Source organism: Mycteria americana, chromosome Z (assembly GCF_035582795.1).
Source record: "Mycteria americana isolate JAX WOST 10 ecotype Jacksonville Zoo and Gardens chromosome Z, USCA_MyAme_1.0, whole genome shotgun sequence".
NCBI classification, from domain to species: Eukaryota; Metazoa; Chordata; class Aves; order Ciconiiformes; family Ciconiidae; genus Mycteria; species Mycteria americana.
The window spans coordinates 18,391,764-18,414,487 of NC_134396.1; the positions used below are offsets into that span (position 1 = coordinate 18,391,764).

At 37.5% G+C, this 22,724-nt stretch overlaps 1 protein-coding gene across 1 annotated transcript in view; it reads right to left on the minus strand.

Annotated features, from left to right (window-relative positions):
- JMY (junction mediating and regulatory protein, p53 cofactor) overlaps nt 1-22,724 on the minus strand; it is a 75,047-nt gene that overhangs the window by 5,026 nt on the left and 47,297 nt on the right. The window contains exons 6-10 of the mRNA XM_075488439.1: nt 19,527-19,714; nt 11,005-11,091; nt 7,905-8,000; nt 6,056-6,608; nt 3,339-3,649 (exon numbers count right to left, since the gene is read on the minus strand). Coding sequence (XP_075344554.1) covers nt 3,342-3,649; nt 6,056-6,608; nt 7,905-8,000; nt 11,005-11,091; nt 19,527-19,714 — 1,232 coding nt within the window. The 3' untranslated portion in view covers nt 3,339-3,341. The remainder of the gene's footprint in view (nt 1-3,338; nt 3,650-6,055; nt 6,609-7,904; nt 8,001-11,004; nt 11,092-19,526; nt 19,715-22,724) is intronic.

Here is a 22,724-nt window from a genome sequence, read left to right on the forward strand (position 1 = left end):
AAACAGCTGTACAAATACTCTCTGATCAACATATTAGGCAATTCCAACATGCAATACTGAGCAGCATTTTCAAAAACCTTGACTCTCTTTGCTCCTAGGGTAATGACACACTAACTCTGGAGACAGGACACACAGAATATGACCAGGTCTTTTTTTGCCTTCTGGCAGTGAACACAGATTAGAGTTTGAAGAGGCCCAAAATACTGGATTAGAAGACTATGGAGAGCAAAAGCTCGCTTCTTATCCATTACTTTGTCACTGCCAGGAACCCAGGTTTCCCATACTTATAGTACTCTTAATGTACTATAGTGATTTATGTGTACCATTATGTACACACACATACACACACACACAGATAGGCTTGGGATACTTGTGATACCCAGTAATCTTCCTATTTTTCGTACAGAAGCTACTGCATCTTTATACTGCTTGTTCAGCTGTACCTCCAATACACAGAATGCCTCAACATTTTTGGATGTGGTTTAGTGTCTGTAAGGAAGGAACTGCTCTTGAAGAAGTTAGTCATATAACTTTATGTAGAAGTAACTCATAAAGCAGATAATACAAGAGTTGACTAGACCTTCTGCAGGAATTGGTTACTATTAGTTTGTCTTCAAACTTCAATAATTAATGAAACCACTTCAGTGGACATTGTTAATACTCCTTGCATATACATTAAGACACTTTTTGGCACTTGATAAACACCATACATCATTATATCAGATTTAGCCTTCATTCCTAAGGCAAATAATTGCATTACATTTAGCCTATAAGGATGTACGTGTATGAAGGATAGTTCGTAACGTATGTACCAATATACTTTTGTGTAACTGTTTTCAACCTAAAATCTCTATGCAGCTGTTTTTTGTATGGGCAAAGCTTACAGTTAAAAATCAGTAGGTCAATCTTAAAGCATGGTATTAAATGGATAACCTTATAGTAAAAAATACTATTTGCTATTTCTACAACAGACTTTCATTAGATTTTACTCTTGTGTAATAAATTCTGGGTAACCAGTCTATATGTTCAAGCAAGCACACTCATCTATGTGGAAAGTATTTATTCAGCTGAATTTCACGAGGGCTTTGTCTCAATCTCTGTTCTCCCAGATTATTTCACGGGCTTCCATAGCAGGGGCCTGTTTTCCTTTCTGAGCTGTTAGCTACTTTGTACAACCATTTTTCAATCAAATCTGTACTATCTGTTAAATAGTCTCATCTCATGAAAACAGGATTGTTTTTGTAATAAAATATGATATTCATAAGAGAAAGCGGGTCCCAGATGTGTGAAGAACTCCAAGGAGCACACACTCAGAATTATGACACTGCATCCTGCTTTAGGTCCAAGTGATTTCACAGGACCTCAGCATTTGACAGGAGTGCATCCTTAAAAAGGGAAGATACCGTAACTGTAGACTGGTAAAAAGGAGACAACAACCAGTGCACTATAGGTACTGCATGGCAGTGATTTTCAACCTAAACTCTCAACTGCTTCTACAGGGCTGCAAAAAATAGCAGAGGAAAACATGTATTTATATTGTATGGCAAGGGACACATACGACTTCTAAGAGGATATACTTCCAATAGAAAATGTTTAGGACGTCCACCAACTAGATTAGATTACAAAAAATTCAAAGTCACTCTACGATAAATTCCTTCCTTTTTTTTTTTTTAATGACCCATAGTATTAAAGCGTATTCTTGCTAAAAAATGCAAAAAAGATCCCAAAGAATGTTAGATTTACTGAAATCATAAAGTCAAATCACAAAGTTTAAATTTGCTCAGTTATCTAGGAAATGAAAAGAGAATAATTGCACTGAGAAAGCCAAGTCAATTCCAAGGCATGTCTTTTCTTATAGCTGTCACTTGATTTCTGAAGGGCTGTGGTAGTGGGAGTTTTCAGTATGCAAGTTAATAGAAAGAAGTTACATCCAAGCGAAATTGTTTTCACTTTGAGTTTCAGCAAGAGTTAAGTACACCTCCACTCCTGGATTTTCAACTCCAAAACTAGCAGTACATTTGGTATGGAATAGAAGGAGCATGCCATAATTACACAGTATTAAATCATTAGTGTGGCCAATGGCTAGTTCATGAGGAAATAAAGGCAGCATTTATTTTCCTTTTTAAAAATTTTAAACATTATTATTTGAAAATAGCATACCAACGGAACAGTTTGAGACATAGTATTTCATAATTACAACAACATTCAGCAGATGATGTGCTAAGTCACCATCACTTTTTAAACAGCTGTAGTGCTTTATTTAATAGTCACTCCCCAGCTATGGTAATAACTAACCAAGGTAGAAATGCCTGATCATAAACATCGAAAAAGGTTATCTTTTCCCTACTGCTAGCTGTGTTGCAAGGATTATAAATATTTATCTTCCATATTCTTGAAATAGCCTTTGATTTCTAAACAGGTTTTTAAATTCTTTACAGATGGTCATACCTCTCTTTTCTCCAAATTTTAAGTTTAGTGGGAGCTTTCATTGAGACTTAAGTTCATCCACATGCCAGTAGCATAAAATAACCACCACAGAAGAATAGTGCCGTATGCTGTTGTTGTAATCAAGAACCTCTTTGTGCTACTGATGCAGCCATAATTTTGCAAACTAATCTCTTGACAGTTTCTGGTTTGTTCTGAAATCATTAACTTCATCTGCTGAAGTATAGTATCTGTACTTTCAGGCACTGTAGCTTAGTATAATGCAAGTTCATGGGATTCGTATGAGTAGCAGAAGTATAAATTATATTTGAATATTTACTGTTTATAGTCTGGAAATTCAATTAAGTCAGAGAGTTTACAGATTGAAACCAAGCTATCGAAGAGTCAGTCACACAGGGTAACCAATGAGATTTCAATGTGTTCAGCAGTCAAATCTAATTGTCCTTCACTTGGAGCTATTCAGTCTGAAGTGATAAACTAAATTTTTACAAGGCCAGAAGTAATTAGAAAAAAGTACAAGGTGTGTCCAAGAGTGATTGTGCTGCTTTGTTACTTAAAAGCTTTTTAAAGCTTTTTGGTAAGCTGCAAACAGTCCCTTCAAATTTACTAAATAAAATAGAGCTTTTTATAGGAGCAGTCCTGTCAATATTCAGCAAAAGTATTCAAACAATAAAAGGCTAAGATGTTGCCTAAAAAAAGTTTTCCTTACTATAAACCTTAAATTCCTTGAAAAGTCAGTGATACTAAATTCATATGTGCATGTTTTACCACGCTGGACGTCAGTTTAGTCACATTCATACTAAGTCTCCTAGAATGCACAACCTGAGGCTTAGTCACTATTGTTATACAAAAAGTGTTGAAGAAGTATTTTTTTTTAAATGTAGGTTAATTACAGGTTAATTTTCCCAGTCTGTGCAAGGCAAACTCTCCTCTTCATCCTCTGATTCAGGTGATGCTTCCTTAATTCGTCGTAACGCTTCATGGATGCTCCTTGTCAGAGGGTCAGTATCAGGCAGAATTGTAAAGGATTCTCTCAAAACATCTTTCTGCACTTTCTTCAGTTTCACCCCTTTCCTGATCTGTGCCAAGATGTTATTGCTATCATCTTCATCGGGAAAAGGAGGGAGACTTCTCTGCTCAACTTTTCTTAAGTGAAAGCTGCCACGTTTCAAGGAAGCCAGCACTTCATCCATCGGGGAACTCACTGCAGTAAATCAAAAGACCTTCAGTATTATTTTTACTAAATTTTTATCAGTCTTCATTTATATTTCCTACAGACCAAAAAGTAGCTGCATACTAATAATGTGATAGTCCCATACCATAAATATAATGGTAGCTCAATGTTTCAGCCTCCAAATTTATCTTCCCTATTACCAGGTCAAAACTGGTTTATACAGACAATTGTAATTTCTGAAACCCCTTAACCTCCTACCAGGCAGGTAGTAAAACTTTTTGGAAAGGTGGCTTTCCTGTTTGCAGTCAGGAAAATCAAAATAGCTGCAATGAATCCAACACAATGAAAGTGTTTATTACATTATCTTTCTTGACTTTGAAACTCGGGTACTGAGTACGTATCTTAAGTATTGGACTGTGCAGTCCATTCTCAGCACTTGCATTTTGTGGCTGATTTTACCTACTATATGACTATTACTACATACCAGTGAGGGAAGCAGCAGTACAGTTAACTGTAACAGCACGCGTTTTCCTGCTTCTCTGGATTCATGTATGTATTAGCACCTAGTCACAGCATGCCTATATAAATTCCCTTCCTTTGTAATTAATGAAAACAGAGAAGTGAGAGTTAAGACTTTATGACAAATCCTTCCTTTATCACCAATTTGAAACTAGTTCTCTGCAGAAATAAAAAAATTCAGGCTTTGGCTCTTTGAAGAGCTACAAATAGGTAAGATCTCTATCCCAGAGAATCCATTATAATAAAGTACAACAGCCTGAAATAGTTTGCATACAATAGCACATACAATGTGCAGCACATATCAATCAATAGATGAATATCCATCTCCAGTTCTTTTTTGTATATTGTAGAATACATTTTTAAAACCTGTTTTGCCTTTATGAGTGGGCTTTATCCATCAGACTAATGGCCTAGACGGTTAGAATAGACACGAGGAAAAGAGAAATAAAAGAAGAATACAGGACTGCACATTGGAAGGAGGAAGGAAAGATTGTAAAACACGCGTCTGTCACATAGAGACAAATTTCTGAAGCCACTTAGACTTGGAACATCTCAGGGAATACAGAGCAGCAGGTAGAGTGCTGCTGCAGACATTAATAATACTCTTAAGAGGGAGGATGTAATTTGATTTTATATTTGTCATTTTATGATGTATATCAAATTGCACACACAATACGTGCTTTATATAAAACTGCAAGATAAAATTGGTATCAGAAAAATAAACAATAGAACTACAGAAAAAGAAAATGGAGCACAGCAGCATCAAAATTGATAATGAACTTAAGACACTGTACCTGCAACCTGCAAGACTCAGAAGAGCTTAAGAATTCTATAACTATGCAGTTGCTTCAAGGATTTTCAGTCACTTAAGGACAATTCTAAAGGAAACACTCTTGTTTCTGTCTGATTGATGAAGACAGTTCTAATTTTGATTTTATCTGGATGAGGGAAAATGTCAATGGAGGGATGTTTTCTGTAGTTGTAATTGACAGAGCCAGATAGAATTTTTAATAAAATGTTATTACAGCTGTATTACAGCAGTGTGAATCGGGGCCCACTCAAGGTACTTTTTCTTAGTGACTTCCAGTAAAATAGTTCAGCTGAGCGCTTTTGAAAATCCCATCTGCGATTTTCAAATAAAAAATTGGCTCCAATATAGGATGTTTCACCAAAACACCAGGATTATTTTGTTCAAACATGGCTGCCATTCTCCCCATTTTATATATGGGATAAAGGATAAACAGTTAAAAACAAGTAGCACAGAATCAACAAGTTGTAACAGATCTCCCAGCTCAGCCCTGTGCTCTATTCATTCTCCTCAGTTTCCAAAGAAGTTTTGGATCTTTTAACTATTTATTAACATGCTTTGCTGAATGATTACAGATTTAATTTCCAACTGTAGTTAAACATATATATTCTTACTCAGGTGTCAAGGGTACTTGAGGGTTTGTGGATTTTTGTATGAAAATTTGAAGAAACCTTGAAGATAGCACTCTCAAGGTTTCCTATGTCCCAAGACAAGTATTCATTTTAGTAGGTCATAAATTATGTACAATTCTGTTATTAAAAAATCACTGCACCCTCAGGTGAAGCATATAATATTTGCAGTGCTGGCTGTAAACTAGATGGGAAAAGATTCTTTTAGGCAATGTTTAGCTCTATCTTCTAGCTAGTCTAACATGGTATATCGTAGAATCAGTTTCACAAGTGTTTTCTGTCTAACTGAACAAGTATACCACATGCTGTCGTAAAGGTCCTAACATTTGTTTGAGTTGCTGACATTTGTCAACTGAAAAGGATTTAACAAATTTTCCATTAATAATTATAAATGAATCACAGCATACACTTTTCTATAGAGCAATTCAAAAGAGGAACTGATGTGCATTACAATTAAATACACAGAAATGAAAACATTACCTCTCCTCCTCTGTAAACCCTCTAGATCACCAGTCTTCTTAAGCTTCTTCTTGGCACTGACTAGCTGACTGCTGTCAAACAGATGTGCTGGTGGGACTCCAGAAGAGTGCTGGACTCCTTTCTCCTCACTCTGACGTTTAACAAAGCTGTCGCTCTTCTCTAAGGATTTGGTGGCATCTTCCTTGGAGGGCAAAGGTGGAGGCGGAGGTGGAGGTGGTGGAGGCAAAGGGGGTGGAAGTGGTACTACAGTAACAGCCTCTGGTTGAAGCTCATTACCGGTGAGTGGAGAAGTACTAATGTGAGGCAGTTCAGAGGTAACACCATTGGGAGGTAATGAGATATCCTGAAGTTGTTCTAAGCTTGTAGATTCCTGCACTTGCAAAGGCTGAACTGCATTTTCCAGTTCCACCTCTTCACTTTTCTCTTGCATTCGTATGGTTGCTGGCAAAGACTGAGGCTGATCGATACAGGACACTGAGCTGGCTGCACATTTTCTTCTTGCATGAGCCAGCCGTAGTCTGGTTGATTTAAGTATTACTTGCCCAGGGTACCGCTAAAGTGAGTAAGTTATTGACAATTAGATAAGTACATGCAATGCACTATTCTAGATACTAAGTACCTGTTGCTAGGCTTTGCCTTTCTGACAAGTAAAATTCATCTGCTATTTTCATTAATTTTGCTCTGGATGTAAAAACAAAGCAAATATAGCCTCACCTTTATGCAAAAATGATCTGTTTTCTAAATTTTTATTCTTGGTTAAGCCACAATTTACATGTGATTGGTCTAGTCAGGGATATACACGGGTTAGAATTAGGATTTCACGAACCACCAGATTGTACATTCAAAACTGTTTTTTCTGAAAACTAAAATCCAAAATTCCCTCTTGCTCTCCTTTTCTAAAACTGGTCAATGGCTCCCTCTGCAACAAAGTCCTCTCTGACCTAATACACTGGCCTTAGATGTGAATCATTCTGCTTAAAAAGGTATCTCTTGAAAACATCAAACATTTTGAGACTTTCCAAAATATTTTTAATGTAGTTCTTAAATTTGCTGCCTCAATATCTGTCTTTTCCATATTAGTTTCATTCATAGCCACTTTTATGCAAAAATTTAAACTGCTTCTGCAAGACAGGTCTAATACATTTTACACAACTGTGGTAGACCTAAAGTAATAGAGATCATAACAATAGAAACATGGTCATACATAAAGTCAGTTCATTAACAGTTGCTGGTTAAAATAAGTAAATTTGCTCTAATTTACAGAAGCTCTGCAATTCAAAAGCCTTGCGAACAATAAGGATATGAACAGCATACTGCTGAGCAAGACAGCTTTCCAGTAAAGAAACTTCTCATACGTATATTTTTTAATGTATTCAGCAAAAACAGAAGAAGTCTTCACCAATTAATATGGTCCCCGTTTTCTTGCACTTTCACCCCTTTCCTTATTCTCTCCCCTTCATTCCGTCTCCTATCCATTTCTGATACTTAAATTGTAATGGGAAGGGGCAGGTACTGGCAGGTGTTCTAGCAATAAGTGGTAGTGGGGCTATGTCAGATGGTAATGCTCTTTGTGGGAAATACCATTTAGATTATACTTCTTTTAGGGACGTTTCCTAAGTGTTTTGTCACAAGATGTAGATTTAAGAGTGAACAGAAGCTTATTAAGGCACTGGGAATGTAACAGCCAGAGGAATTTGTTAACCACCAATGCCATATTTTGTTGTAAATTTTCCAAAGAACAGTTAACTATACAGCAAAAGAGAATAGCTAATAGCATAGTATAGTCCTGGAATGAGTGAAAATTCCTTTTGCAAAAGAAACTGGTGGAAAATAACAACTCTTCTGTTACCTGTTTAAATGTGCGAAGTCTGTCCAGTGTTTTCTGTCGTTCCTGACTAACCCAGGAGCTCTTTCTTTCCTCTTCATCTTGTAACTGATCTCGCTTCTGAGAAAATATATGGAAAACTTGTAAATATTACATCCGATGCTATGTTTAGCATCATTTAAAAAAATGAATTAAAATAACTCTCCTACTAATTGTTAGGAATTACCTAACAATCTACTTCTCAAATAAACACATTTATGAACTTCAAAACTTGGCCTTTGTCTTAAAGAATATTATGTATTTCATGTTTTATAATCTCAAAGAAATGCAAAGCTCAGTAAAGAAAGATTTCAATCTGTAACTGGAACACTTGAAGACTTGTTACCTTGAAAGATGAGAAATAACTAGAGATGTGACAGAATATTATACTGAAAAAATCCCCTTAAATTAAAAATTATATAAATTAGCCAGACAGCAAATCAGTATCCATTTTCTCTCAATCCAAGAACAAAATGACAGTCCACATTGCAAGGCTGCCCATTTAAAACAAGTCATATTAGTATTTCCACAGTGCAAGAAATCACAGAACTTGGTGCCACAAAGTTTTGAATCCAATTCTGAGCAAATTAAGTAAACATTTTCATTGTCATTTACAACAGTAAATGAAAGTTTTGTATTTAATTAACTTGAGCTGTCATTATTTAATCCAGCCTGATTTTCTGTGATCTTACTTCAATAAAGGTTTGAAGCCCTTCCTTGCAGCTAAGACAGTAGTATTTTTTCTTGTTGGGGGATCTTACCTCAGTGAAAACACTTTTGGATCCACCTCCTTTAACCAGTCAGATTCACAGAATCACAGAATGGTTTGGGTTGGAAAGGACCTTAAAGATCATCTAGTTCCAAACCCTCTGCTATGGGCAGGGACACCTTCTACTAGACCAGGTTGCTCAAAGCCTCATCCAACCTGGCCTTGAACACTTCCAGGGAGGGGGCATCCACAACTCTGGGCAACCTGTTCTAGTGCCTCACCACCTTCATAGTGAAGAATTTCTTCCTTACATCTAATCTAAATCTACCCTCTTTCAGTTTAAAGCCATTACCCCTTGTCTTATCACTACATGTCCTTGTAAAATGTCCCTCTCCAGCTTTCTTGTAGGCCCCCTTTAAGTACTGGAAGGCTGCTATAAGGTCTCCTCAGAGCCTTCTCTTCTCCAGGCTGAATAACCCCAACTCTCTCAGCCTGTCCTCATAGGGGAGGTACTCCAGACCTCTGATCATCTTCATGGCCCTAGTCATCCATTTTCACAAAACGTGAGCAAAGTTACTACATCTTTGAAACAAAACACTACTCTTCAAATTTACTTAAAGTGGATGCTAGTTATCAGATGGCAAAAGTCATTGTATGCAAGTTCAGAAGATATCAGGAAAAGGTGACAGAACTAAAAGGTGACTATAAAGAAAAAACCCTGAGCAGAAACAGCGGGTTTAATTCTTAGAAGACTCACAGCATTAAGTATTACTTTTAAAAGCTCATATTCATCATCGAAATTACAAATTCTGATCACTTTTGAGAACTATTATTGTCATTGTCAACACAAAAGCAGTGTCTGTCTGCTTGCCATTTTCAGAAGTCAGCTAGTGGCCTGCTGTCCTTCATAAAGAGCCAACTCCTGTGATTTGGAAGGAGGTTAAGTATAGATGCATTAGGGAGAGGAAGAGGAGAACATGTCTGAAAAATAGTAAGGACAGGAAACAGGAAAAGGTGAACAGGAATAGAAGCATGTGGTGAAAAGAAAATAACAGAGCAATGGGGCAAAGAAGTTAAAACAGGAGCATAAAGAAAAAATTATAGCAAAAAGAAAGGATAGTTCTACCATCACACCTGCATGTTACATATGCAATCAGGTCAAACTTTTCCTGAAGCAGTCTTAAACTCAAGGGGGTTTTTTTGTTTGTTTTGGTTTGGGTTGTTTTGTTTTGTTTAAAAATAAGAATAGTGAAATTGCAATTCTCATTTGGTTTCAGGTTTGGACACCCTTGAGGTTATCTTTTCCAAATTCTTCATGAAAACCAGTGGCTGAAAACCTATTTTACAACAATAGTAGAAAGTTTCAGTCACATTATTAACAGAAGAAAGACAAAAAAAATGTACATAAGGTTCTTTATATAATGCAAGCAGGCAACTCCATGAAATAAATAATGAAAAAGCCCTGTAGTGTTCGAGAAACAAGAAAGTCCTTCAGCTTTGTCAAGTCTTATTTTTAAGAGTGATAAATGGACTACAGTTCACACAGCAAACTCCTTTGCTTTATTATAAGAACTGAAAAAAAAAATATTTTTCTAAGTTCCTGAATGAGTATGCCAATATGTACTGTCTTTCACAAGTAGCCTTTTCATAAAATAAATTATGCAGCTGACTTCCTGGACAAATGTATCAAGGTTAAAAATGTATAAGGATGAAATAGAATCACTTTCACTAATCTAATTGAAGTCTGAATTAAAGAGACTTGGATTTCAATGCATCTTTGTCAGTGATCTTTATTAAATATTGATACTATATCAGCTCCCAAGACCTAGCCCAGAATTTGAATATTCTTTAACATAAAGTCTATTATGTTCAGCACAAAAGTTGGACTAGCTAGCCTATTCTCTGCAATGAGACTGTGCAGAGAATCATGGAGCACACAGCTGGAACTACATCTTTATACAACACAATTCAAGTGATTTATTTTGTAGAAAGAAGAAAAATAACAAACAAGCTTACTAAGATTCAAGAATAAATGTGTATGGTTTCCTTAGCCATTGCAGCATATCTGACGCTGTACTCAGAGATGTCTGGAATCATATGTGCACCTGATAACAAACTGTATGCAGCCTAACCCTCGCAGTAATCACTTAGACTGTGAACATTAAAGAACTATTTTATTTGCTTGGGTTCAATGTCGTCCTAACACAACTATATACTCCCCCCTACCAGCATGATACAGAAATCCATGGTGCAAAGGTCAGGGATATACACCATCTTTTTAAAACAGCCATCACTCTGACTACTCTCCTAATTAATAATGAAGAATGCAAGCTATTCACTAAAGGCTTAACCCAACAGCAGAAAACTCAAACTTACTAGCTGAACAGCATGGTGCATTTTGTATTCCTCCTCACTCTGGTGATGCTGCTGGATCTTTTCATTATGCTTTGCGATACAGATCTCCTGTAGAGACATAAAATGTTATCTATAAAATATGAATTTCAAATATTGATTTACAGGGTATAATGTCATATTTAGCAAATAGCACTAAGCATTAGAAAAATAAAAGTTACAAAGCCTATCTCAGACAAGCTAATTTAACCAAGCTTATTTAACTTACAATAAAACCATAAAATGGAAACAAACCAAGACAGACAAACCCACATCTATTACTTTTAACTGTCAAAAGAATATACTCAGGCAACAGCTGCCTGAAAAGTCCGTTCTACAACACCAGTACAAAAGTGGCAACAAACACTGATTTGTCAAATACTTCATAAAACCCTTGTGTAACTCCATGTATTTGTATACATGGATAATAACTAACTCTCAAATATACTACATATTTCTGTTCATGCAACTAGGCAGCTTCCCATTGGCAAGTGTCAGTTCATCTTTTGCATGTACAATCTGCAAGCATTAATAAAGTTGTTACAATTTTATGCATGCACAAGCAGGTTCACTTATTATACCGAGTTCACGTCTGTAACGCCTGGTTTAAAAACAAACATTTATTACGTTGCCTGCAAATAAGAACAGATTAAAAAAAAAAAAAAGGCCATGTTACAATAGATAACAAGGAACAGGATGTCACTCAAACTTCAGGTAGATAATATAAAAAGAACGGAATTAAGTATCAGTTACAAAGAAAAGTCACATGCAGGAATTTAGAGTAGCAACAAGACAGACAAGTTCATAGGACAATACTGAGGGCCAGGAAATGAGACAGTATGGGCAATGAAATTAGGCCCGGTACAAGCACCGCACAGAACTAGAACAAAGTCGGATGTGTAATGAGAAACAGATCTTATGGCTGTGTAAGAGGTGGCACTGTTAGGAAGCAGTCTGGAGTGTGACTGCAGCTAGAAGAACACAGAAGCGATGGGCTTCCCAGGCATCAGTCACCTTGACTTACTGGGTGGAGCCAGACAGGAGCTTTGCCATTGAAAGCACTGCTTGGGGCAGCTGACTGAGTTGTCAGCCATCAAGCAAGATACTACAGTAGGGGCAGAAAGACACAAAAACAATCCCACAATTTTGGACACTTGGAAATGCAGGAAAAGCTACGTTGTCCTACAAGCTGACTATGGACATACTGGGATCACATAAAAAGGTAGCCAGTGTTCCTGTGTAGAACAGAAATACCATGCTGTCTTGAATGTTCCTAAACAGTAAGACCATCGATGTTGCTACCGTATACAGGTAACACTCCAACAAGAGCCTAAGTTTCTGTGGAAATACTGTCCCAGCTTCATCAAAGGTGTATAGACATAGCTAAATACTGCTGGGTTTTATGTTTGTTTGTTTGTGGAGTTTTTTTCCCTGATGAAAAGAGTTTAATTAATACAGCTGGAAAAGTTAATCCATTTAATTTATAACTGCAAAATACAAACTACCTCATTTCTGCACTTCAAAGACACAGCAATAGCTTCAGAATTTTATTAGAGAATCTGAAAGACTTTTTGTAATACTACTACTGATATACCTTTATAGTTTATTCTCTATGTGTTAAGTTTAATTAGAAGTCTTCTAAAATAACAAGGAATGTATGTTACAAGATATAAAAAAGTATTACAAAATAATGAGAAAATGTATGTTAGGTTTGGTTTGGATTTTTTAGAATCATAGAATGCTTTGGATTGGAAGGGACCTTTACAGGTCACCTAGTCCAACTACCCTGCAATGGGCAGGGACATCTTCAACTGGATCAGGTTCCTCAGAGCCCCGTCCAACCTGGCCTTGAATGTTCCCAGGGACAGGGAATCTACCACCTCTCTGGGAAACCTGTTCCAGTGTTTCACCACGCTCATTGTAAAGAATTTCTTTCTTAAATCCAATCTAAATCTGCCCTCCCTTAGTTTAAAACCATTGCTCCTTGTCCTGTCACAACAGGCCTTGCTAAAAAGTCTGTCCCCGCCTTTCCTATAGGCCCCCTTTAAGTACTGGAAGGCTGATATAAGCTCTCCCTGCAGCCTTCTCTTCTCCAGGCTGAACAACCCCAACTCTCTCAGCCTTTCCTCACAGGAGAGGTGTTCCAGCCCTCTGATCATTTTTGTGGCCCTCCTCTGGACCCGCTCCAACAGGTCCATGTCTTTCCTGTGCTGAGGGCTCCAGGGCTGGACGCAGGACTCCAGGTGGGGTCTCAACAGAGCGCAGCAGAGGGGCAGAATCACCTCCCTCGACCTGCTGGCCACGCTTCTTTTGATGCAGCCCAGGATATGGTTGGCTCTCTGGGCTGTGAGCACACATTGTTGGCTCATGTCCAGCTTTTCATCCATCAGTACCACCAAGTCCTTTTCTGCAGGGCTGCTCTCAATCCCTTCATCCCCCAGCCTGTATTGATACTGGGGGTTGCCCCAACCCAGGTGTAGGACCCTGCACTTGGCCTTGTTGAAGCTCATGAGGTTCACACAGGCCCACTTCTCCAGCTTGTCCAGGTCCCTCTGGATGGCATCCTGTCCTTCTGGTGTGTCAACAACACTCAGCTTGGTGTCTTCTACAAACTTGCTCAGGGTGCACTCGATCCCACTGTCAATGTCATTGATAAAGATATTAAACAGTACTGGTCCCAGTATGGACCCCTGAGGGACACCACTCATCACTGATCTCCATCTGGACATTGAGCAGTTGACCACTGCTCTCTGGATGCGACCATCCAACCAACTCCTTATCCACTGAACAGTCCATCAAATCCGTATCTCTCCAATTTAGAGAGAAGGATGTTGTGGGGGACTGTGTCCCCCACAAAAAGGCTTTACAGAAGTCCAGATAGATGACATCCATTTTCCTTTGTCCCTGTCCACTTTTCCCTTGTCCACTGATGTGGTAACTCCATTGTAGAAAGCCACTAGGTTGGTCAGGCAGGACTTGCCTGTGGTGAAGCCATGCTGGCTGTCTCGAATCACCTCCCTGTCCTCCATGTGCCTTAGCATAGCTTCTACGAGGATCTGTTCCCTGATCTTCCCAGGCACAGAGGTGACGCTGACAGGTCAGTAGTTCCCAGGGTCCTCCTTTCTACCCTTTTTAAAAATGGGTGCAATGTTTCCCTTTTTCCAGTCAGTGGGGACTTCACCTGACTGCCATGACTTTTCAAATATCATGGAGAGTGGCTTGGAGCTACATCAGCCAGTTCCTTCAGGGCTCTGGGATGCATCTCATCAGGTCCCATAGACTTGTATATGTTCAGGTTCCTCCGGTGGTCACGAACCTGATCTTCTCTTACAGTGGGAGGGGCTTTACCCCCCTGGTCCCCAACATGTTGTCCATTGACTCGGGAGGGGTGAGGAGAGCAATTGCCAGAGAAGACTGAAGCAAAAAAGTTGTTGAATACCTCAACCTTCTCCTCATCTGTTGATACTAGGTCACGACTCTTGTTCACTAGTGGAAGTACGCTTTCTTTAACTTTCCTTTTCTGGTTGATATACCTGTAGAAGCCCTTCTTGTTATTCTTTGCATCCCTTGCCAAGTTCAGCTCCAGCCATGCCTTGGCCTTCCTGACCCCATCCCTACACAAGCGGGCAGCTTCCCTATGCTCTTCCCAGGTTACCTGTCCCTGCTTCCACTGCCTGTGCAGTTCTCTCTGGCTCTTTAGTTTGACCAGCATGTCTCAACTCAGCCATGCCGGTCTCTTCCCTTTTGACATGTCTCATAAATACTTGGGGGGCACACTTTTATGAAACATTTTCTCTTTAGCATCAGTATTTAAATCTTTCTGATTAAGAGCAATAATGAAAGATATTTTAAGCATGTAAAGAGGATAAACCAGACCAAAGCATATTTGGTGCTGACTTTGTACTAATAACCTACTTTAATGTAATTATATCTCTATGACTTGAAATAATAAAAAGACTAGGAGGGGCTGAAAACGTGTTACAGCACAGGATTAGAAATCTGAATCATCTTAATTAATTACAGACGTGGTCTAAAAAACAAAAAAAGAAAGGTTGCAATTTCATAGGGACAAATGCAGGGTTTTTGTAGACAAGATTAAGGGACTGCAAACAAAGGATGAAGAAAAAAACCAGCCAGGTGGCAGCATTAAAGGAAATGATCTGGATGATTATGGCAGCTGACAAGTTGAACATAAACCAACAAACCCTGGCAAAAAAAGAAAACATCATAATTGGGTGTATGAGCAGGAATACAGCCTGCTGCACAATGTGAAGTAGTCCTTCCTTCTGAGCACTAGGAAAGCAGGAGCATTATGTCCAGTGAGAGCCACACTTCAAGAAAGATGTTGACCAACTGTATGGAATTGACAGAGCATCAAGAAGTAATGTTCATTTCTCTTTTAATCACCTGACTGATTTCACAGTATCAAATTGTTACTTCTATTAAAGAGACAAAGAGGGAGAGCTGAGAAACCATTTCACCCTCATCACCGGATAAGCTACCATGTTTAAGACTAGTGACATGTAATATACGTAAAAGAGATCTGCATTAGTATTATATTTAACTAGTTCCAGTGAGCCTTGCTTTCAGATTGAAAAGCATCCCAATTAAAAGGTTAGCTTCACATTTAGTAAGCTCAGTATGTGCAGAAACTGTATTTTACTATAAGCGTTCTGTGTAGTTATGCCCTTATATTGTTGTAATAATAGTAATAATAATAATATGAAAGCATACCAAGTAACCCTATGCCAGCTGTCACTGCATCTACGTAACACCTGTTTTGGCATGGGCTATGCTTTAAACTGTGGGTTTGTGAAGTAGTAAAGGTGTCCTATTAAAGGGACACAACAACATGCGAGGAAGCTCCCTAGGTCAAAGCATACATTATGAACATACCCCAAACACCTTCACCAACCAGTTGCTTCTCCCAGTCTGCTCATGATGAGGAATACCCTTCCTGGATGTAAAATAATTCAATTTCTTCACAACTCTATTTTTCCAAAGATATTTTTCTAGATGCCTTCTACACCATCTTTTTTACCTTCAGTCTCTGCTATAAATCTAGCTCCCTAATAAAACAGCTGCTTGTTCCATATGATAACCTAATTAAGACTACTGTGCAGCCAGCAGGGGGTAGACTGGGATAACAATAGTGATATCCTGCATGAAAAATCCATAACTAGCTTTCAAGAAGTAAGAAAAATAATGAGACCACTATTAAAATATCTTTTTTTTAATAACTAACTCACTGTCATCAACACAAAGGAACATCAGGAAATAATTGCTTAACAAATGCAAATAGGTTTGTATAAAAAAAATTATGAGAATAAAGAGTTTATACTCATGGTAGTACAGTGAAAGAACATCAACCTCTGTCAAAGCGTAAATTTAAAAAATGATGGCTCAGTTATTCAGAATCACAACTGAATGAGGTTTCTAACAAACCTTTAGCTAAAGTTTCTAAATAAAGGTTTGGTACAATTATTTGACAACATCATTAAAAAATAAAAGCATCAACTGCAGAAACAGGGAAGGAATTTTTGAAAAATAAAAAGAATAGAGACTATAGTCACAGAAGTTTATATCACATATAGTCTTATTCCACACAGAGTAATTGATTCCCTTTCACTGTGTTATCTCCTCAACAGAAAAGATTTTCAAATACCCGGATGATGAAACGACCTCCTTCAAAAAATAAAAACTGATGATAGAGAATCATTTCCTATTGTTTTCTTAGTCATGATATCTGCTGCTAGAAAGAAGGCATTCTCCTAAGAGAATCTTCAGTTACCAAAAACCTAATAATGAGCAAGGACTGTAATTTCTAAATATATCACACGACAGTGATATTTGCAACTTAATGCACAGCTTGCTTTTTGTTTTCTACCACAGAACTGACAACGTAAAAAAAAATAGAAGAAGAAAAAGAAAAAAACCCACCAAAACCTCACAAACCCCATCCAAAACAGAACACTTGTTTACAGTTCTGTTTCTAGATACTTTGCCGAAACAAGCATGGTCAGGAACACAATCTGAAAAGCATTAAGTAGACACTCATCTCAGTTCAACAATAAATGCTTCTTAATTGATTGAGAGAGACAGACAGACTTTGAGAAAGAGATTTACCACATAGTATGTACTTTCCAAATGCACCCTCAAAAACTCATTCTCTTCTCCACTTAGCATTCAGTCATCACTGTGCTCATTCTCACCATCTAGAGTCTGCTTTTGCATCCCATCTGTATCTTTGTTCTGCATGCTTAACTTAAACTGAAAACTCTTCAGAACAAGAACCCTTTTTTCCTCCCAGTTTTGTAAAGTACAACTACCCACATCAGGCACTATAAATAGTGTTCATTAACAATGTTTTGCAATATCACTAGAATGGTCACTCAAGATACAAAGCTTATGTTTGAATCAAAGCCACAAGTGTCTTGATTTTCAGATAATTACTATTAAGCTTAGTAGGGCTCTGTGTTATTCAGCAGTAATAAGAGCAGCTACAGTAAATACCTCTAACAGAAATATCCATCAAAATGGCTATGTTCTTTTCTGCCCAACAAGTGCCACAAAATGGCACACAACAACTGATTCTGCCTATTCTTTTTGCTCAGATAAAAATCTTTAATTTCCCCTTGCAAGTTTAAATACATGTTATTCTAATCTGTGATTTCTTTAGAAGCTGAAAGCTAAGTATCTCACTGCAGCACTCAGCTGCAGATAATGCTATGCTGGGCAATCAAATCAGTAGAGAGCTGGAACTAGTTCTGAGAGCACTGTGATGTCCATGCTGTGATGTCCAGCAGTGAAGTTCCACATGGAGACGCTACCTCAGGTCCTGAAAGTAGTATAGCTGTGTTCCTCCAGCACAATGTTGAGGAGACATGACTATATTACTCCTGCGTGCAGACCTATATGAGCAGCACTACCATACACAGCTCTGCATCATGTCTTGGTGCACAAGTAGGCATGCTGCAACTACTGTTACAGCCTAGAACTAATTCCTTCAGCTTAAACAAGGTATTTCATCACAGCATAACCTTGAAACAAATAAGCCAACTGAAGGTGACTATTTCATTATATGGGTAAGAAGGCATGCTAAAATATCTCTACTCCTGCTTCAGGGTTGCTTCTCGACTTGTTAACTCCCATAAGTTAAGTAAGGAACAGCAACCAGGCTGTCGCTTTGAAACAGGTTTGTCAGCAGTGTCTTTTCACATTCAGGAGAAAATAGCATAACTATTACCATGTAGCCTATATTAATTAACATAACATGACAGATACAATCTATTCCTTAAAGTATGAAAAAGCCCAGCTTCTTGATACTTTTTCTTTTTACAAACTCACGTAAAACAAAGTCAATGACTCTGAGCAAACTAATTCCCATAGCTGGCTAACAAGAGACATTTCTTTTATGATAATTTATTTGCAGTCTTCTCCATATTGTGTTAATCAGAGACAAGACTGTGACTGAAGAAATATAAAAAAATCCAAAAGATAAAATGTATCAACTACTGTTTTGTTTACTCTGTTATGCTTCAGATTCAGGTACAGAAATAGATATATTAGTTATGGAGGCAAGGGGAGGCAAGACCTGAAGGCTTTACCCTCAATCTACTAAAACTGTTTACATAAAGGGGTCACCTCCCACATCAAGGGACATGACTGGGAACATACAACCACACCAATCCCTGATCCCAGTCTAGAATAAGGTGTCAACTGAGACTTCTGCATAGCCTTATACTATGTAGTATAGGGTGTAAACCTATTTTATAACAAGTATTACAATGCTCTCTCAGAACTTTGATCTATTCTACTCATTAAGCTACCTTGCTTATTAATAATGCATATTCGTGTAACTGCAAACTGCTAGGGAACAATAAACAAGTCATTCTGGAAAAAAGGAATGAACATATTTACATACACTTGATACACAATTTCAAAACTTTAGCTATATTAAAACAATTGTCTGCACAACAACCCAATTACGTAACACATGAAAAAGCAAGTGGCCCTAAATAGCATACCTAGTTTTACAAATTAAGAATACACACTGGATTTCACATATATCTTCTGAATAGAGTATCAGCGACACATGACATAAGTTTAAAAGGATGAGGTAAGAGAATGAAAATAAAACTCATTAGTGAGAAAACACCCTTGAAAATTCTCTTCCACAAATATATATAAAACTACTCTCTGTAAAAACATGCATTCTAGCATGTACTTTCCACCTTAAAGTATTTTGATCAGCTAATAGAAACAAGTTTATTTGCTGACTTCAAAGTGAGTAAAGTTTCCTTTAAAGCTAAAAGGCAAACTGAATCTTAAATATATCAATTTAATAAGACATGCTATTGTATTTGGTACTCCATAAAACAACTTTTAGTAAGTAGTAAATATAATCCACGAAAATTCTGGGAGTCTTCGAAGTTGTATCTGAAAGAAACCTTTTGAAGTTTTATTACATTTGCTAGTTATGCTAGAAATTTGCAATTTAATAATACCTTCTTATTTCTGAGGTAGGCTTTCTTGGCTGAAATACGTCCACGCCTTGCTTCCAGCTGGCGGATTTTTTGTTGTAACTTTTGCAGCTCCTCTTTTTGTAAGTATATAGATGTTGCTGTATCCTCTTTTTCAAGCATGGCTTCCATACTTTCGTAAGTGTCATAATATACCACTTCATCTCTCTTCTCTGTTTTAAAAATGTCAGCAATGAAAAAGTCAAATCAATAGTTTGTATTTGATTAACATTTTGTTTTGTTCAACAACAACCCCCCCACTGAGTTGCAAGATTTAGTGTAGAAAAATGCTATAGTCCTTTCAGAGGGCTATAAAAAATCAAAGGGTCAGAGGAAAAGCACTAAACAGCAAAGCACTGTAGGGCTTTAAAGTTTATATGAAGAACAGAAATCAATACCAATGAAGCACAGCCTGGTATTCAGGTAAGCTCAGAGCATTAAAAAACAAATGCAACTGTAAATGTTCGCTTGTGCCTGTAGCCTAACTTGATCACAATGTCCATGCATATCTTTAGGTCTCTTAACTAATACAAGGGACCCATGATGTGCAGTAATATCCTCTGGTCTTCACTATGAGGTTCAGGATATACGGACTCTTTCTGAAGTCTTTGGCATGAGATTCTTCTGCCACAATCTACTATTAATTTCATGAAAGGGGAATCAGACAACAAAACACCAAAAATTCTCTCTTAGGAGGCTTTTGACCTCCCAGTCACTGCTTCTGCTCAGAGGCAGCAGAGGGAGGGTAACTTCAACACAATCCTTCAAAGCATTACAAGCCTGAAAAGGAGGTCATTACTAATAGTTTTATCAACACTCATGATTTTTAGCCTCCTGAGTGAAACACTCAGTATAACATTGAGCTCATCTCTGAATGCTGCCTTCTCATCTCTTGCCAAGAAGGAAAGAGTGATGATTATAAATCCTTGCAGAATGCTGGGATGAAGAAGCAGCAAAGGCCTCTTGTTCCTTATTTCACTGGCATATCAAGTAGGATATTTTTGTAATACACCAAGAGGGATATGCATCACAGCTGGCTGAAACAGGCAGATACAGCTGGCCTGACTGTCAAGTGTCTACTCTGCAGCACCACCAAACCTTCTCATTTCAACTTCATCAACTACTTTCAGCAAGATCGTAACTTCCTCCTACTTCTGCTACTAGATTATGTGGGGAGAGGAGCAGGGTTTTCTTCAGTACACTGTCCATTTTAAAAGCTGTTGTCACTTCATGCTATTTGTGTGTACAGTCTCTGCTGCAACCAAAACTCTGATTGTCATGCTAATTTCAGCTCAGCAGAAGACATGGCAGGACCAGAAAAGAAAGAAGAGCACTATAAGCACAGCACTATAATAACCTTATAATAAAAACTAATAAAAACAGACCTACTAGATTCTTTACTTTAGTGCTCAGTTAAAAAAAACAAAACAAAACAAAACAAAACAACAAAACACCAAAACCCCACACATAAAGTTTCATCCATACATGAAACTGCCAAGTCACTAGAACACACTTTGATACATCAGTGAGTAAAAATAAGACTCACGGCTAACAACAATTATATTTAGCCATGCACTTACAAAATGGGAGAATTTACATGCAAATTTTATTTTAGAACACTTTCATGCAGAGTTAAAGACAGGAATTTACAAGTGAAACTCCAACAGCTCTGCTGCAAACCAGTCAAATCTACCAGTTCTAAAACATAATGTTAAATTATGTTTTACTGTTTGAAAAAAAAAAACAAACAAAAAAACTTGGCAACTCTATTGCAACCTCCATCAAACATTCCAAGAGTTTTCTACAAACAACTTTTTTGCTTTTGAAATGCCTATAAATTTGGTAGTGCTTAAGCTTCTAACGACTCAACCACTTACAATAAAACAATTAGAATTATTCCTTTTTAGATATGATCCACACCATTTCCACTCATTCAACCCACCCTCCAACCAAAGCAGAAACCTACTATCACATTCTCTGTTGACAGCAACACATCCACCACAAAACCATCTTACAAGGGTGTACGAATAGTTTGTATGGAATAGTTTGTATGGATAGGATAAGACCTTTTAAAATTCTAACTTAATAAATTCACACTTTGTGAATTTCAGTGCAGGTATTTGATTAATGACAGTAAAAAACTACTACTGTTGTTTATAATATGACAATCTGTTATCATTTGATATTTTTCAGATCCAATGTGCTGAATTTGCAAAAGAAAATGTTTTTCTTCTAGCTTACAACCAACTGGCAGCCAAATCAAATCACGTGCTCAAAAAATTCTGTTGGGACTTCATTAGCAGTACTGCTGATGTCCCTCAAATCAAAACAGAATCCAAAACTCTCTGAAATATCTCTGCAGAGCCAATACAGTCAAAGAGTAAAGAATAGCAACAGCCTCTACAAGTCACTAAGACACACATATTTCAAATCATACAGATGTGCACAATTAAAAGGCTATTACTTTACTGACTGTAAGTACCCTTTAAAAGGGAAGCATAACAGAAGATGCAAAAGACCACTCTTTGACCGCATAGGAAACAATGCATATTAAAAGACCACTATATGCTTTAGATGCTTTCATTCAGATTAGATGCTGATTAGGTGCTAAGTAATTAGCAGTCTTGAAGAGATGTAGCCACTCACATTCTTCACATTAATTGTTCTATCCCCTCCACCTAAGTAAAGTCTGAGGAGTTAATTTCATTCTTTGAACAAAATTCCCACACATTTAAGAATTGTATTTTTAATTTTCTGTCCTATGAGATATTAACTGAGAGTTGTTAAAAAACAGTAATTTCTTCTAACATAGGCAGCTGCCTTTAACTGGAAAAAAAACCCCAACCACTTTTGGATTTTGTATTAAAGAATACTTTACAAATTTAAAACAGCAAAGGAAGGTAGAACAGTGAACTATTTTGTTGCCCTGGGGGAAGGAGGTTGGTTGGTTATTCAGCTGACTGGGGGTTTTATTTTGGGTCAGGTTATGGGGTTGAGGTTTTTTTTGAGATTTCTGGAGAAAACATTTCTGACAAGTCATAATGACCTACAATGTTTTTATAGCAGGCTTAATCTCTGAGGGCCCTTAGGTTTTACTATCACTACATCAAAGAGAAAGGATTTTCATACACATTCCTTCTCAGCCTCCTGTTCAAGGGATGTCCTTTGGTCCACAGGTAAGCA